Source organism: Homalodisca vitripennis, chromosome 1 (assembly GCF_021130785.1).
Source record: "Homalodisca vitripennis isolate AUS2020 chromosome 1, UT_GWSS_2.1, whole genome shotgun sequence".
Classification (NCBI taxonomy): domain Eukaryota; kingdom Metazoa; phylum Arthropoda; class Insecta; order Hemiptera; family Cicadellidae; genus Homalodisca; species Homalodisca vitripennis.
The window spans coordinates 145509816-145525636 of record NC_060207.1 but is presented as its reverse complement, the minus strand read 5'-3'; the positions used below and the strand labels follow the sequence as shown (position 1 = coordinate 145525636).

The 15821-nt window shown below is 33.4% G+C and overlaps 1 protein-coding gene across 1 annotated transcript in view; it reads right to left on the bottom strand.

Annotated features, from left to right (window-relative positions):
* The window catches only part of LOC124373224 (gamma-tubulin complex component 6), a 57738-nt gene extending 47114 nt beyond the window's left edge, over positions 1-10624 (bottom strand). The window contains exons 1-3 of the mRNA XM_046831620.1: positions 10457-10624; positions 4933-5080; positions 816-1039 (exon numbers count right to left, since the gene is read on the bottom strand). Of these exons, the coding sequence (XP_046687576.1) occupies positions 816-1039; positions 4933-5080; positions 10457-10462 (378 nt within the window). The 5' untranslated portion in view covers positions 10463-10624. The remainder of the gene's footprint in view (positions 1-815; positions 1040-4932; positions 5081-10456) is intronic.
* Positions 10625-15821: the final 5197 nt, after the last annotated feature.

Sequence of the window (15821 nt, the reverse complement as noted above, 5' to 3'; positions counted from 1 at the left end):
ATAGTGGGTGATGTTTAATTCCCTCACAGAGGGTTCGGACTATGTTAAATAATTTTATTATTGAAAGTTATGGATAATTCTTCTCAAAGAAGGAATGTGAATATATATAGGAATTTGTTATGTCATCTTTAGAGCAACGTGTCAGGTTCTTTATTTTTGCTTAAACAAAATTTGGTATCTTAATGCCATTACCTTTTAATTGTAATGTTATTGATAATGAAAATGGAATTTTACATGCAGGTGTTTATTGCATTCTTCATGATGATTTGCACATACTTTTTTGACATAGCTGAGTGCCTCATAAAGATAACAACTTCTTAAAGAAAACTGTGAGTACTAAAACATAGTGCTTCCTATAATCCCCTTAGAAAACGTCACACATGATCAGTTACAATGATCTGAATATGACAAAAATTATATTACAAAATGCAATGAACAAACACAGCTCTTTATCAGAAAAAACCGTACTCTGTTGATGACAGTAAAAGAAAGAGAAGCATCAGATGGCTTTATGCTTTCACCAAGAGTGCTTCAACGCACAGAAAGAGAAACTTTTCCCTTAGGCAAACGTTTAATTGAACACAGGAAACAATGTTGGGACTTTATAACTTCCTCATAAATGGTAAAAATTTAAGTAATCAATCATATTTTATGTTAGAAAGAGGCAAATTTTGTAAATTAATTTTATTTTTCATTTTTTACACATCTTAAGTGTGAAAGCATGCATGTACATAAAATGCAAAACAAAAAGTTAATGGACCTGTGATTTTTTTATTTCTATTCTAACAACATGTTAAAATATATAGATAAATAACCTGCAAATTTTCAGAAGTTGGAGAGACACTGTCAGCTAAGTATAAAAGAAGTTTAAGTACTGGCACAACTGTCTGATCCCTCCTAACCAAGATTTGTGCCTTGTCCATGAGTTCCTTGACTGCTTCATTTGTCTCTCTGGTCCAGTTCCCTTTTGATTTGGCACTCCAGTAAATTTGACCGGTGATATCAACCAATAGCATATCTGGATCATCTTCAACATCATCTGAAAAATATATAGTTTCAAGTAATTACACTTCTTCAAAACATTCTTAATATTTATTTCGAACTTACAGATGATGTTTCAGTTCAGGTTTTGTAGATGACCTTCATAAAAAGTCTTATTTGGTTCATTAAACACATACCAAATTGATATAAGTGAAAGTTACATTAAGGCAACACCATTTTGATTTATGATTTTTTAAATTTATTCTTAGGCATTAAATTACATCATAATTTGTGATCAGTGATTTTTCATGCTGATCAAATAAACATATTGGAATATCTGAAAATGCAAATGTAAGCCTAATGTAACTTCAACTTAAATTATTTTAAAGAGAGGGGGATTCCCTTTCTAGCCTTATTCTGCCCATCCCCATGGGCTACATCAACAAGGAGAGTTGATATAGTACAAGGTTAATAATAATGATAAAAAGTGAAACAGCCAGACGGGATTTGAACCTGTGCTATTTCTATCAAATATTACAGTTTTTAGCTGTCAGACATTCCCTTATTTCATATCACTATCTTTTCCTGAATGAAACTTATGCTCTCACTGACTATATACAAACCGCTACCTTATATTATGTTTACAATAGTCATAAAATAATCTTTGACACTGGACTTACAGGTTTTGCAGACTCTTTATTTCCTCGTACTTTAACCTCCCCGTACATGATCCTTACAAAGTATTATAAAATTATGTAAAATTCTCCCACCTTCTATAACAACCACCAATCATATTCATGAGTTTTATAAAAACACCACATACAGGGTGTTCACAAACTTCTGTGGGTGATAGTACTCATCATTTCAAACGTTAAATGTCATATAAGCATCATGAAGAACCCTGATACTCATTTATAAACAACCAGTATTATGTTGATGTAAATTATGGTTGAACCACTATCCCAATCTTTATTACCAAGCATGCCCGACTGAACAATAAAGTCAGATCCTTATAAAATATGAATGTAATGTCTCCCGCCATGATGGTGACAAATGAAAAACATCCCGTGAGATAGTCTCTACAGTCTGCATCTCCCTTTTAAAAAATATGAAGTAATGTGAATGGGTGAAAAGTTTTTCAAGTCTATAGATTAATTCATTTTAAAATTATTGTGTGAATAGACAGACAGAAATTACATTTTTCTAACTCATCAGGTGACGGGCTTTGCTAATGCTAACGTTACTACAGTTAACTTTTATTTGTAAGGAAAACTTTCAAATACTAACAGAAGCTTCAGTTTTAATACTGAAAAATAGCAACTAAGATATGGGAGGAGAGGGTAAATGGGTCATTTCATGTCAAAACAACCAATAGTCTCCAACCTACGGCCCGCAAACAGATTTTTTTTTCCGTTCCGCGGAAAGTTGGCAAACTGAAAAAATATTTTTATTTTATATTATATTTCCTTTTAAGCATTTTTACCATTACATCATTCTCATTCATACCAGTACTCATCTCTCATTTACCATTTCTTTTCACAATAACTGTAAAACTAGATATAAACAAGTAGTGATCAAACACCGAGTGATAAATAGTAAGTGGTTTGCACATACTGTACGTGTACGAGCAGAAAGCTTAGTGCTATTGTACTCTACCCTAACTGTACCTGAGGCAGAACCAAAATAACCTTGTCGCATCAGTATTGAGTCTTGTCAGTCGATTTCCAGCGTTAGTTACAATCACAACTAGTGCACGTGTAAGTTGATGTTTCGCGAAGTGCATAGTGATCGTGGACAGTGTTTTTTATATTTCTCTTTCATTGCTCATAACAATGGCTTCTTGTAAATAAAGGGAAATTGACATTGAGTGGCGTGCATTTAAAATTAAAAATTTGACTCATGACTACTTTATGATCGTAACAATAAAAAAGCATTATGTCTTATTTGTAACATAAATGTCACTGTTCTCAATAAAGAATGTAATGTCTGTAGACATTATGAAAAAAAAAACATAAGAGCAAGCATTCCAATTTAACAGGCTACAAGAGGATATAACTGCTTCTTCGCAAAATTCGCTTTCAAATCAGAGAAATTTTTACCACGAAATCTCAACAAGATGAGGCTGCTGTAAAAGCTAGTTTCAAAGTCAGCCATATTCTGATAAAGCTGGTAAACCAACGGTCAGTTGATGAAATATTGCAACTTGGTGAGTGTGGAAGAAGAAATCTGCCCTGATAAATTTTCAATGCTATTAGTTTGTCGGCAAACACAGTACATTGTGCCATACAAAAGATCTTAACGTTGTTGATCAGCTGAAAGACCCATGTAAGGACTTTGAATGGTTTTCAATTGCTCTTGATGAATTAACTGATGTCACTGACTCGGCACAAGACGTTCTTTATTTGTTCGTGGTGTGAACAGTGATTTTAAAATCACAGAACAGTTGGCTGACGTTCACTCTATGGAGAGTAGTGTGACCGAAGGCAAAATCTTCTTTTTTTTCCTCCTGAGGGAAAAAGACAGTTTGTCCCCATGCTTAGTCCTAAAAAGGACCTTTGCGCCTCCCTTACTTATATTTGTGTCCTTAGAATCTGAGACTTTTACAGAAGCCAATCAGATTTGAGGGCTCCTGTTCTCTGATGTCCTTGGGGCTGAGGAGATATGCTTCCAGGAATCTTTTCCAAATTTTTGATATGGCAGGACAATTTAACCAAATATGCTCCGCTGATTCCTTCTCTTCTCCGCAGAGTCTACATTCGTCAGTCTGGCTAAGGCCCACCCTCATAAGATGTTTCCTTAGGGGACCATGTTCTGTCAACATCCCTAATATCATTCTTATATCCTTCTTACTCTGATCTAGGAGAACAGCCCACCCTTTAGCATAAGGAGAGATAAACATTTTAGATTGTCTTAATCCTGAGGCTCTACTCCAATTAAAGTTTCTTATCCTCTTTTCCCAATCTTTTACAAGAGTTTTGCTGTTGGAGAAAGCTATCCCGCAACCTGGCTCAGACCCCACCATTATGTACTCCCTTTTTGGCGAGGATGTTTGCTTGTTCATGTCTGAATGCCCTTATGGCCCTAGCATCCAACCGAGTGTTACCGAGTGTCTATTATTCGTAGCCAGCTCCGCAAGAGCATTCTTACATTCCCAGACTGCTTTCGAGTCAAACGAACAGGTATCAAGTGCCTTTAGTGCAGCCTGGCTATCAGATAGTATTAAGTATTTTGCTCCTTTTGTCTTCATTTGTATAAGTCTTCTGGCATATGATTCTATTGCCATGACTTCCGCTTGGAAGACCATGACATGTTTTTCCAAAGGCACTGCTAGGTAAAAAATAACATGAAGTTTATGAACCTTCCTCTATGACATGTTTTTCCAAGGGCACTGCTAGGTAAAAAAGAACATGAAGTTTATGAGCCTTCCTCTATATAATCAAAATTTGTTGTTCATTTCTAAAGCATTTTTTCTGAACTGTTTTAAATAAGATGGGTTTAGTTTTTTAATTCTATTTGGTAATATTTTAACCTAAGAGCTAAGTCCTAATAATAGTTTCTGTTAATTTTAATAACTTAAAAGTATTGTATCAACTGTGAAAAATTAGTTTCCATACATTTCTCAAGGTTCAACTGAATCTGAGATGGGAATGTTATTTCAAATTTAAAATACCCAGGTATTTATGAACATTGGGTGTTACTCTGGGTATTTATCCTGATTTATAAATACCTGGGTATTTTAGATCCCTACTTAAATGGTTATTGGGTAAATATCCTATTCATATTTACCTTTCCGTTGGGTATTTACCTGGCTCATAGCAATAGCTTTATCTTATGTTTTTTAAACACAATTTTTCTATTTGTATTTCATAACTGGTGAAAGCGTTTTTATATTAAAATTTTGTGGATGTATAAAACATGACTTCAATATTGTGAAGATAACTTATTTCTTACCTTTCAATGGAACACTCCGTTTATTAAGCAATATTTCAAATGCATATGATCTCATTTGTTTCACTAGATCACTTTTATCTAGATTTTCATCAGCAACATCCTTTAACACACTAGAGCACAGCTCTGTTACGAGATTGTAAGTACTTGTCTGAAACAAAATCATCAGAAGATCTCAACCAACACACAGATTATCTTAAAATTATTTCAAAACACATTAATCTACATTAGTTTTAACAACATAGATGCAAATTTTAATGATGTGATTACTAATAAAGTAATTAATATAAGCTCCAGTTTCAACATTCATACAGATTTCCTGGGACAAGACAAATGGGATAATGTTGTGACCAAAAAGTGTTACAACATTAACATATTCAATATATTACAGTTGCAATGGATTCTGCTCTTTCTTTTACGCCAAACATTAACAAATTTACAAAGAATGAACATTTCTTGCAACATAAAAAGGTTGCTGACAGTAGGATTCTACAGGTAACATATCATCCTAAGAAAATAAACACTGTGTGTACAACTATCCATAGAAGACAGGAAATACTATTTGGTGTTGCATGGGTCGGCTAGTGGACCTTAGCAACAACAGGACATAGATAAAGACGAAACATTATTTGTTACCAAGATTAATGTTATGGCATATTGCAGTAATGAAATGAACGCATAAAGCTAGTTCTGAAAGTGGCATACTGTATCTAAAATATTGCGTTCCGCATACACTTATTCTCTATTACATTATTTTTAAACTCATTCTCCAATTTTTACCATTTAAAAGTACTGAATTCACTAAATCTGATACCAAATATTATTTAATAATTAATCAAATTAAGTAAATTTTATTCAGGTAGTTTTTATTTTTAACAATATGTATGGATGGACATTTATATGCCACTCCTCTTCTGTTCTTGTCTCAGCCACCCCTTTCTACATATTTCTAATATTACTCTCATTTCTGCTATTTCTTTTGTCTGCCATGGCACTGTCTTCTACCCTTTCATATATCTCAGCACTATTCTCTCTATCACATTATTGATCATCCTATAAATCTCTTTGGCATGCTTATTCACTGCTAGAATATTCCAATTCCAATTTACTCTCTTCAGCTCCTCGATCCAAAAATCCTTCCAAAGTTTTCCCAACTCACTTCCCTCAGATTTTATGATTCTTATCTTATCTCATTTATTTCAGTGCCCATTTGTCTTATGATCTCCACTTTAAATTTAGTTTAGTCAACAATCGCTGATTGTCTCTTCTACTACTTCCCAATTTACCAATCTTCTTATCACATCTCTTGAACCTATTGTCACTCGATGTGTATGCTCCTTCCACTGTATTCTGAAATGTTGTCGATATACTTCTATGGTTCGTAATTTCCAAGTTCTATTCAAAGAGGATCTCTTCTACCTTTTCCCCTCTTCTACCAGTCCTATCAATCCACCATAATCTTGGCCTTGCGTTGAAACCCCCTCTGATGTTGATTTTCTTTTCTGATTGCCTGTTATCTAATATTGTTATCCTTAATTTCCACCGTTGCTTCATAAGCCGGTTAGTTTCCTCCTATTTGGCTTGCCTGCTTTCTGCAGAACCTAATCAGACTTTAGTATATTGATAACACCTCATCAGATTCTGGCTAGACAAACACTCCATTCTTTATTTTATTTAACCTTCTGACATTAAGTCATAGTTTTGATGGTTTCACAAATTCCTTTAGTTTCTTTTAACCTATTCACTTTTCTTATTGTCCTGCCTGATCACTGCCAGTTTGGGCGAAGATAACACCAAGCCAGTCACTCCTGTTACAGATGGTGGAATTTAGCTGTACTCACGGAACCCGAATACTACCCTTTCAACAAATAAAGGCTATCTGTGTGGTAGGTTGGGTTTACGTGCTAGCTGCTGAGATGAAGGCACAATAATCTTTTTAACGTCAGTTTAAACTCACGATTTCAACTTGCTGGTTAGTATCAAATACAAATAAGTATTAGTACAAACACGTTATTTTGAAAAACACGTCAAACGAGACTATATGAAAAAAAGTATATGTCCTATTACTGCTATTATTTGAATTTCTATAATTATTTAATTTTTGGTGAATTCAATAATATTTATTTAATTAAAGCACTGAATAAATATAATTTTATAATAACAAATGTAACCTACAATGACTGATTTTCATTGGAGTTCTTTAATCCCACACAAATGGTCCTCCTCTTCTAAGCCACTGTCACTGCTGTCTGTATCCGAACCATCTCCTACAGATATAATAAAGGATTCTATGAAATGGTCAATCTGGGGTTCTGTGGCTGCAAAGTCCTTTTAGATTTTCTCCACGTGCACGCACTTTACTGACCACTCTTCTGCACCCATACTTGATATCTTGTCTTCTCAGAGAGCTTTAGCTTGAGACATAGATATGATGTATTCCTTTCAACTACATAACCTTCAACTCTGACACAAATGAAGTCAATGGATTGAGGTCTAGGTGGTAGGGTGGAAGTCGTAAGATGTCATGACCCTGCAGCTGAACAGATTTGTCCAAGGGATACCCAGACATCTTTTGGTTTATATAGCTGCACAAGTTTGTACAGTTCAGGTATAAACATATCGTCGCTGAATAGCATTTTGTTTTTGAAAGCCACGCCTCCATCTTGCTTCGTACTTTTTGAAGTACGAGCTTATCAATTTGTTTCTTGTGGTAGAGCACGTTATCAACCATTCGTAGTGAATTTGGTTCTAAATTCAGCAACACATTTACCTTCGTCCACTTCACAAATATTTCCCTATTCATGTTGTCGTGGTAGTCCCCACTTTAGTTGCTTACTTCAAACAGGTAAAGCTTTAGGCACGAACCCTTTCTCTCCACCCGCATAATAATTATCAGTCTCTCGCCCTTCTAAATCGGAACATGTAACCCTCTATTTGAGCCATCGACCAAGTTTGGTTTTACATGAGACGATGGTATATAACACTCATGTAAATAAATTATTGTGCGTCCTTGATCCCCCTAATGTTGTAATGCTCTTAAATATGTTATCCTTTTCTCTCGGATTTCTGGTTTTTCAATTAAGAATTTCCTCTTGTTTGCTGTCCTTCGCCAAATAAACCTTAGGTCCTTTAATATCCATCTCAAACTTTTCTCACAGCCCTGGAAGTTTATTTTTTGCCTTAGAGCCTCCCTCATCGGTTCTTGTTTTCTCCCACCTGATTGGAAGTAATGTCGTCGAGAATAAGGTCACTCAGTCCCTATGTACTATTTGTTATTAGGCTATACGTACATATTATAAATATAAAAAGTTAAAGTCAAAATTTATGAGCCCCTACGTGATCTGAGTTTGAATCAGGTACTATCTCAAAGGATGTTTTTTTTTTGCCAGAACTGCGGGGCCACCAAAGCCCGCACTGATGGCCTGGGGCATTACCAATCGGTACTTCCTTGACCTAAGATCATGTGCCAGATCGTCCAACATGATCGGACGTTAGAAAAGTTGGATGCTCTGGGACGTGATCTGAGGTCTAGTAAATACCGATCGAAAATGCTTCTAGTCATCAATGTTGCATTCACGCATTTCGGTGTAAAAAGAAAAACATCTCTTAATGTAGTACCCAAATTCAAGCTCAGATCACGTGAGCAGTTATAAAGGTTATCATGGTTACTTTGTTATTACTAGTAACATATTTATGATACCCTAATCTAAACCTACTCACATAGAATAATAATCTAAAGTAGATAGGGACAGAGTGCCTCCTTCTCGCCAACATCGCTTCCTTTTGGGACACAGAAAACAAGAACTGATCGTCAAAATTACATGACATTTTCATAGTGTGTGAAATAAAATTTGTTCTTTCTAATGTGTTTTTAGGTATCAGGTTAGAAAAAATCTTCCAACAAATTTTTTTAAATAGACTACTTTAATTAATGGTAACTGAGAATGAACAAGTGAATGACTAATCAGTTAGGTTTGCTTAAATTTGTCCAGAAATAAGTCTGTACCGGTCCATTCCTATTTTGATAAATATGTAACGTCTATCTTATAATCTGATCTTTCATGCTCTGCCTCTCCTGCTCCATGCAGCTCACTCCACTATGTTATCAATTTCTCATATAATACCAGGAAAGCATTATCAGAACTAGACCATTCCTAGCCTCATTGCTTGCTGAATTAAATCACCTTGGCTGTTACAGGTTACTGAGTAATATAATACTAGAAAGACATATGAGAATGCCAAATCATTCATTCAGCCCAGCTGTTACCACCAAAATTCATTCATTCGGTAACAGGTTATCACCAAATAACCCTGACTGGCACTAACACGTTATGAACCGACCATCTCTAATGGCCGCAAGGGGTAGGGTACGATAAGCGGACTCGATTTTTTATATCGAAATTGGCAAATGATATTACTTAATCATAACCATTGATATAACCAATCGATACTGATTAATAATTTTGAAATATTAACTTTAATCTATATCAACAGCTGTAAACACTTTTAAAATAATACACAAGGGTAATATTTCAGTTTTACATTTGTAATTTTGATTATATTAAAAATGACAGTCAATTTTAGAAAACTACACGACATTGCTTTGAAAGATGATGAGACATGTTCTTCGTGGCTTCATGTTGGACTCTTTCCGAAAAACCCATTATGTGAAATTTGAGGGAAAGAAACAACTGTAACTGTGAGAGGAGCAAATATGGTCGTCTTCAGTCTTCCTAATTTTGGTTATAATAATTTGTTTGATCACTGTAAACATTAAATTCATATTTTAATTTAAAACATATGATTGTTATTGAGGACTATAGGTACTTTTATATCGATTGATAGTCTAGGATTTGAGATGCAAATATTAGGTATCGATGACTACATTCTTCGATATAAAAAAACCGGGTCCACTTATCGTACCCTACCCGCCGCAAGAACAATGGCGATGTACATTTTATTTATGTCACAAGGTGTCAGGCACATTTACCCTTCAAAATAGTTAAAAAGTAACTAAAAGTTACATTGTTTTGTTTGTTACATTTTATAAATAAACATAGCCTTAATATTTTTTTTATTCATCACTAAATGATTACTTTTCAAAAATAAAAACACCTCAATTATACTGTAATATAAAATACCTATAACATAATTTGATTTCAGTAGTTAGTTTATGTCGAGGATTTATTTCTCATGAAAATCGATGATTTGATAATCATGAGTATCGATGATACCCATAATCACAGATACTTCGGTCTATTTCATTTTGTTTTGGTGGCTGCTTATTATATTGCAGCCGTTATAACGTTAAAACTAATATTTATAAAATAGTCTATTAAAGAAACTTAAACACTAGCAATCTCCTGACAGTACATTCTCAGCCATCTGGTATTCTATTACATTAGATAAAAGTAAAGGAATAGGTCAATAGAAATTTGTCTGTGTCGGATTAAGGTTTGACATTTAAGAAAATCAAAGACAATACGGAGAGAATCTCTTTTAAACTAGCACATTAGAAATAATTTACCTTCATTTGTCATTAATTCAATTTTAATTCACACTTCGACAAAGTATTTATGAAACCCTTAAATGTTTGAAGGTATATATGTATACACTTATATTATTAGTACATGATTATATGTTTATAAATCCCGACATCCGGCATAATTAGTCAAACATAACCTCTACAGGTGAAGTGTACATTCAAAAAAACAAAACAATCAAATGGCATTCACAGCTGATTGCATAAGTAATCGCTACTAGCATAGTATACAAAAAAAAATAATTTTTGTTTTTCCGTAAGTAAGAACAATCAAGCAATCCAACAAAATATCCCACCAGTGAATGAATTCTAGGAATATTATTAGGTCTTTTACCAGTAAAAACAACCGTATTTTTCGTTAATTAAATTTGCGGTCACTAATTACTCAGTTACAGGTCGGGTCCCCAAAATGGTTTTCCAGAATAACGATATATGCACGCACGTATCTCAGCTCCAGAACTAATTTAACAAATTTCTTTAATGGTTATTGCAAATAGTAATTTTATGAAATGAAATATGTTAAAAATGCCTATTTCCATTTAAGGTTTATATATATATATATATATATATATATATATATATATATACAAATTACGTCTTGATATAGAAAGAATAATGAAAATTTGCACATTGCAGTTAAGAAAGGAAGATTCAATTTAAAGCCATACCTCTTAGAGTCACAATATTTTAATAAATGAACCAATATAATATTATAAAATAAAAAGCATTTCAAATATACATCGCAAATATAACTAACAATATTGAACTTAGCAATAACTAGTCACATTTAATAAACAATTGTTTTAATGGGTTGTATATACCATTCTAAGATATGTGAGGTTTTGTTTTTTAGTGGAACGGAAACATATTTTTTTCATAGTTTGACTGTCGATATACGATTCTCCAAATACAGGAAGAATGATTCTTTCAAGACTTCTTTCCTCGTATAAATTTAGAATGTATAAAAAATGCTGTCCGTGACCAGCTTTACTGCTTATCTCGAGAAACGTAGTCCCCTAGTGGATAAACAGCACTCATAATTTTATAATTATGAAATATAATTTGCATTCATTGTTGTTATAAATACTGTGTTGATGTTGCCGACAATGGAGAGTTTGTGCACAACTCCTATACGGTATTGCCAAAGCTTTAGACTGTGATGGTAGCCATTCTCTTTCAAATGTTATCTTCTCAGGATTTTAAATTTTAATTTCAATCCATTTCTCTTCATTCTTTTAAAAAATAACTTCATTTTTTTAATTATCTAACTGAAAAATCTAAAATTCAAATTCATCTTGCAAAGGCGAAATCAATCCTGAACAGCCTCAGAGGTTTTCTTTGTGTGCAGACTTTTCTCTTTCTAAACAATGTAAACGACGTTATTGAGTTGGTGCCAAAAAGGGGCTTCTTAATGTTTGTGAATGACACAACTCACACAATGCAACGGCACGACGGAGTGAAGATAGAAATCGCCAAGAAGGACGTTGAGAAGAATAAGAGAATATCTCCTGAACCTGTACAAAAATATTTTTATGGCAGAACAATTTCCTGAAATGTGGAAGAAAGGAGTGGTGAAGGCTATCATTAAGAGCAAAGAAAAAATGCAAGCGAGGTGATATCGTAAAATCCAGTGGTTGCTCCTGACATTAATAATTATAGGAAGAAAAGCTAAAAGTATTTTTCTAACTTTATAATTTTCTACCTTATCTGTAAATACATTGGGGTAATCTTTGGACAAATTAGTAACTACATAATTACTTTGACCCTTATTTAAATCTGTTTTGTTAAATTTTTCATTAGGCCTAAGCATTTTTACTGTTAGCTCTAACGCCTTTAACCAGTATCTGCCTAGAAGAGGATTCGCTCCATTAGCAATACCATACCAGGTCAAATTTAAATTGATTTTCAATCTCTAATTGGACTTTCAGTGTACCCATTGATATGATTGGGTGGTTAACACAAGAGCTAAAACTAGGTTTGTTGAATGCAATTCAACATTACAATAATTACTGTGATAATACTTGTCGGAGATTACAGACACACAAGCTCCTGTCTCAATTTCAAAGAGAATTAATTACCTTGCTCTCTACTTTTAAATTGGTTCAACTCTCTGTTTTTCCTTTTCAGTAGTTTCTATAGAGTTTAGACTAATATACCAGAATTTTTTCTCCTCTCTGGTTGATTTTCTATATTTAGGCCTACCTCATTACTATTAATGAAATGTTGTTCAGGCTTAGGTTTATTCTTTTTATAATAAACACCTGACTGAAGCGTTTTATTACTTTTTGTAGTATATTTGATTGAGCTTTGTTATCAGCGCTAGCACTAAACATAATTTTAACCTACTTTAGATAGATGCCCTATCTTGTTACAATTATTACAAATGTACTGACGGTATCTGCACACTTTGGCTACATGGTCAGTACGAACACAACAATAAAACACACTGCCACTGTAACCTGCATTTGATGTACTACCGCTGTTGTTGCCATTAGCTCTCTTCGGCAATGAGACGGCCATTACGGGCTTTATGTTTTCCACTGCCCCATGCGATGTTCTGCGCCCTTGTCGACTGCGATGTAGATTGAAACGCCAATGCAGCTGCATCGTTGTCGGCTGCATCCATGCTAAAGATACCTGGACTGCTTTCTCATATGTGAAGTCTGCCCCTCACAATAAACGTTTCTAAATCGTCATTTTTAAGCCACTCACTAACCTATCCCTAAGACAATTTGTCTTTTAACTTGCAATGAGTTGACAAATGTTTTAATTGAAGAATGTATTTCGCTATAGAATCATGTTCATGCATAAAATAAACTTATATTTGTACGATATAAATTATGGTTTCGGTGATAAATGATTACTAACTATCTTGACTAAATTATCATATGATTTAATACTAGGTTTGTCCGGAGTACACAGATTTTTCAATCGATTATAAGTTTTTTAAGAAAAAAAAAAAAAAAAATAACGCCTATCGTTCAAGTATTGAAATAAATGGACAAATACAAATATGTGGAGATTTTAAGGTCTCGTTAAATCCTTATTTAGAAGTTGACAACCATCCCATTCTCGTCGTCACTGTTACACACTTACTCCATGTAATGTTGCTTTTCATTATACATTACTTTGGGATTTTAAAATAAAGCACATTTACTGTTGTACAGTGAGACTAGCAGATCGCTATGAATCGGGTAACGCCATTCGGAAGTCTACCAGGAATGAAGAACGATGGAATGAAGCTGAGTAATATGGTGCTGATGCCTGATTGGTTCGTAGGACCAGCAGAACGCAACCCGCCAACAATTTATTGAACTCATGTTACGCCATACAGATTGGAAAACATATAACCAACATTAAAATGTTATAGAACGAACTTCAATGACTAAAAGTTAGATACAATACAACCAGCAGAGATAATTTGTATAACAAATGTGCAAACATGACAAAGATAGGCTGGTTGACGAAATTTCTCTTCTCTCTAGCTCTTTTATTTGACATACAATGACTTTTTGAAAACCTGAAGGGACTCACATAAGAGTCAAAAGTAATAAGATATCATAAGGGATCTTAAAGTCTAGACCCTACTCCAAGTAACCTAGAGTTGGGTATAGCAATAAAAAAAACGGTATCTTGAGTACCTATTTTTAGTTGAGTGATAAAATAGTTCTTTATTTATATATTTTTTTAAAGAATAACCTTCGACTGTAGTTTTAAATATATATATAAACATAAAATTATTTCAAATAAATCCGTTTATTTTTATTTTGCTCTGCCTGTGATGGGTTTTTAAGATTCTTAATTTTAGATCTTTTTTTATTTTTGTTCGTATTCAAGTTACATTTTATAATATATTGAGAGCAAAAATATGAATGTTCATCTTGTCTCGAAGCAGTAATAAGGTTAGGTAGCTGTTCGTTGGTTTTATGTAGTTACTCGTCTATTGGTTGAGATATTACACGGTTTATTTTTTTGTTTCTTCTAATCTTCTTGTATCAACCGGTACGATAAGTAATCGCATTGCTTAGACCAATACACTACTACAACCGGTTACACCGAGTACATTTAGAAGTATATGTTTGTTATCATTCTCCACCATATGTTCCAATACTGTAGCTGTCAGCTTAATTTCACCTCCTAAACAACTGGAGAAAGAGCCAATAATTTGTCACTTTGTGGTTAGTGTTGAACATTAAAAGTTTTGTTGTACAAATTTTTATTTGGTTTTAAATTAGAAGTTGGAATAGTTTAAATTTGTAGGAATGACTTATCCATTTCTGAAAGCATGACTTAATTTATCCAATCTAATAAAATTTTGACTGATCATAACTACTGTATGCTTTCTGTCGTTCATACATATTGTGAAATATATTTTTATTAATTTTTTTATCGGTCAAGATTCTAACTGAATCACACAAATTTATCAACCGGAAAAATGTTTCAAATGATAATGAAGTGGTTATCATATTGGTATCTTCAGTATGAATTAATAACATGCATTTACATGTTTGAGCCTTGGGAGAAGAAACTGTTGAGTATCCTTTTCAAACAACCACCGATTAAATGTTAATTGTTATCTTAGCTTATTTTGTTAATTTTACTAATGTGAAATTTTATATCCAGCCTTTTATGTATACTTAACAGGGTGCAAACAAAAGATAGGCCTACACCTTACATTTGCGAAAAGACTATTTTAAACAAAGATATCTGTTTATAGTCTAAGTAATGAGAGACAATTTGCATTGTATAATTTGATAAAATGTATAAGAGAGAAATCAATCTTTTATTGTGCTTGTTTTGGTTCTGAAAATTTTATCAGGTCATTTTCAACCTGTTTATATCAAGTGGTTAACATTGAAGCCAATGATAATTTACGTGGTAATTGTCTACAATTGCATTATTTGTGGAACGATTGGTTTTATATATTTCAACAACCTTTCACAGTTTTATTATGAACGCTCAGCATAGGCTATCAAGATAAGTAGATTTCGATTTGTAGAATTATGTTTCAGGAGTAATATATGTTTAGACGAACACAGTAAATAAATAAAAATTAACCATTTTCTGAAGTTGAACAATATACCCTAGTTGTTAGATGACCAGTATAAGTTATATGTTCTTATCGTAGACAAATGAGATTTTGATTGTGGTAAGAAGAAGGTAATTGTGAAATTAACAGCCGACCCGACAAAATACGAGTTTCACGTTATTAATTTAATGCTATGTAAAATAACTGTAACTGTAAATAGTTTGAAGTAAGGAGAATTTGACCCAAATTAAAGACGTTTTTCTTAATTTAGACCTTCTAAGAATAAAAGTTCATATCAGCCTGACACAAGTATCTGCGGCC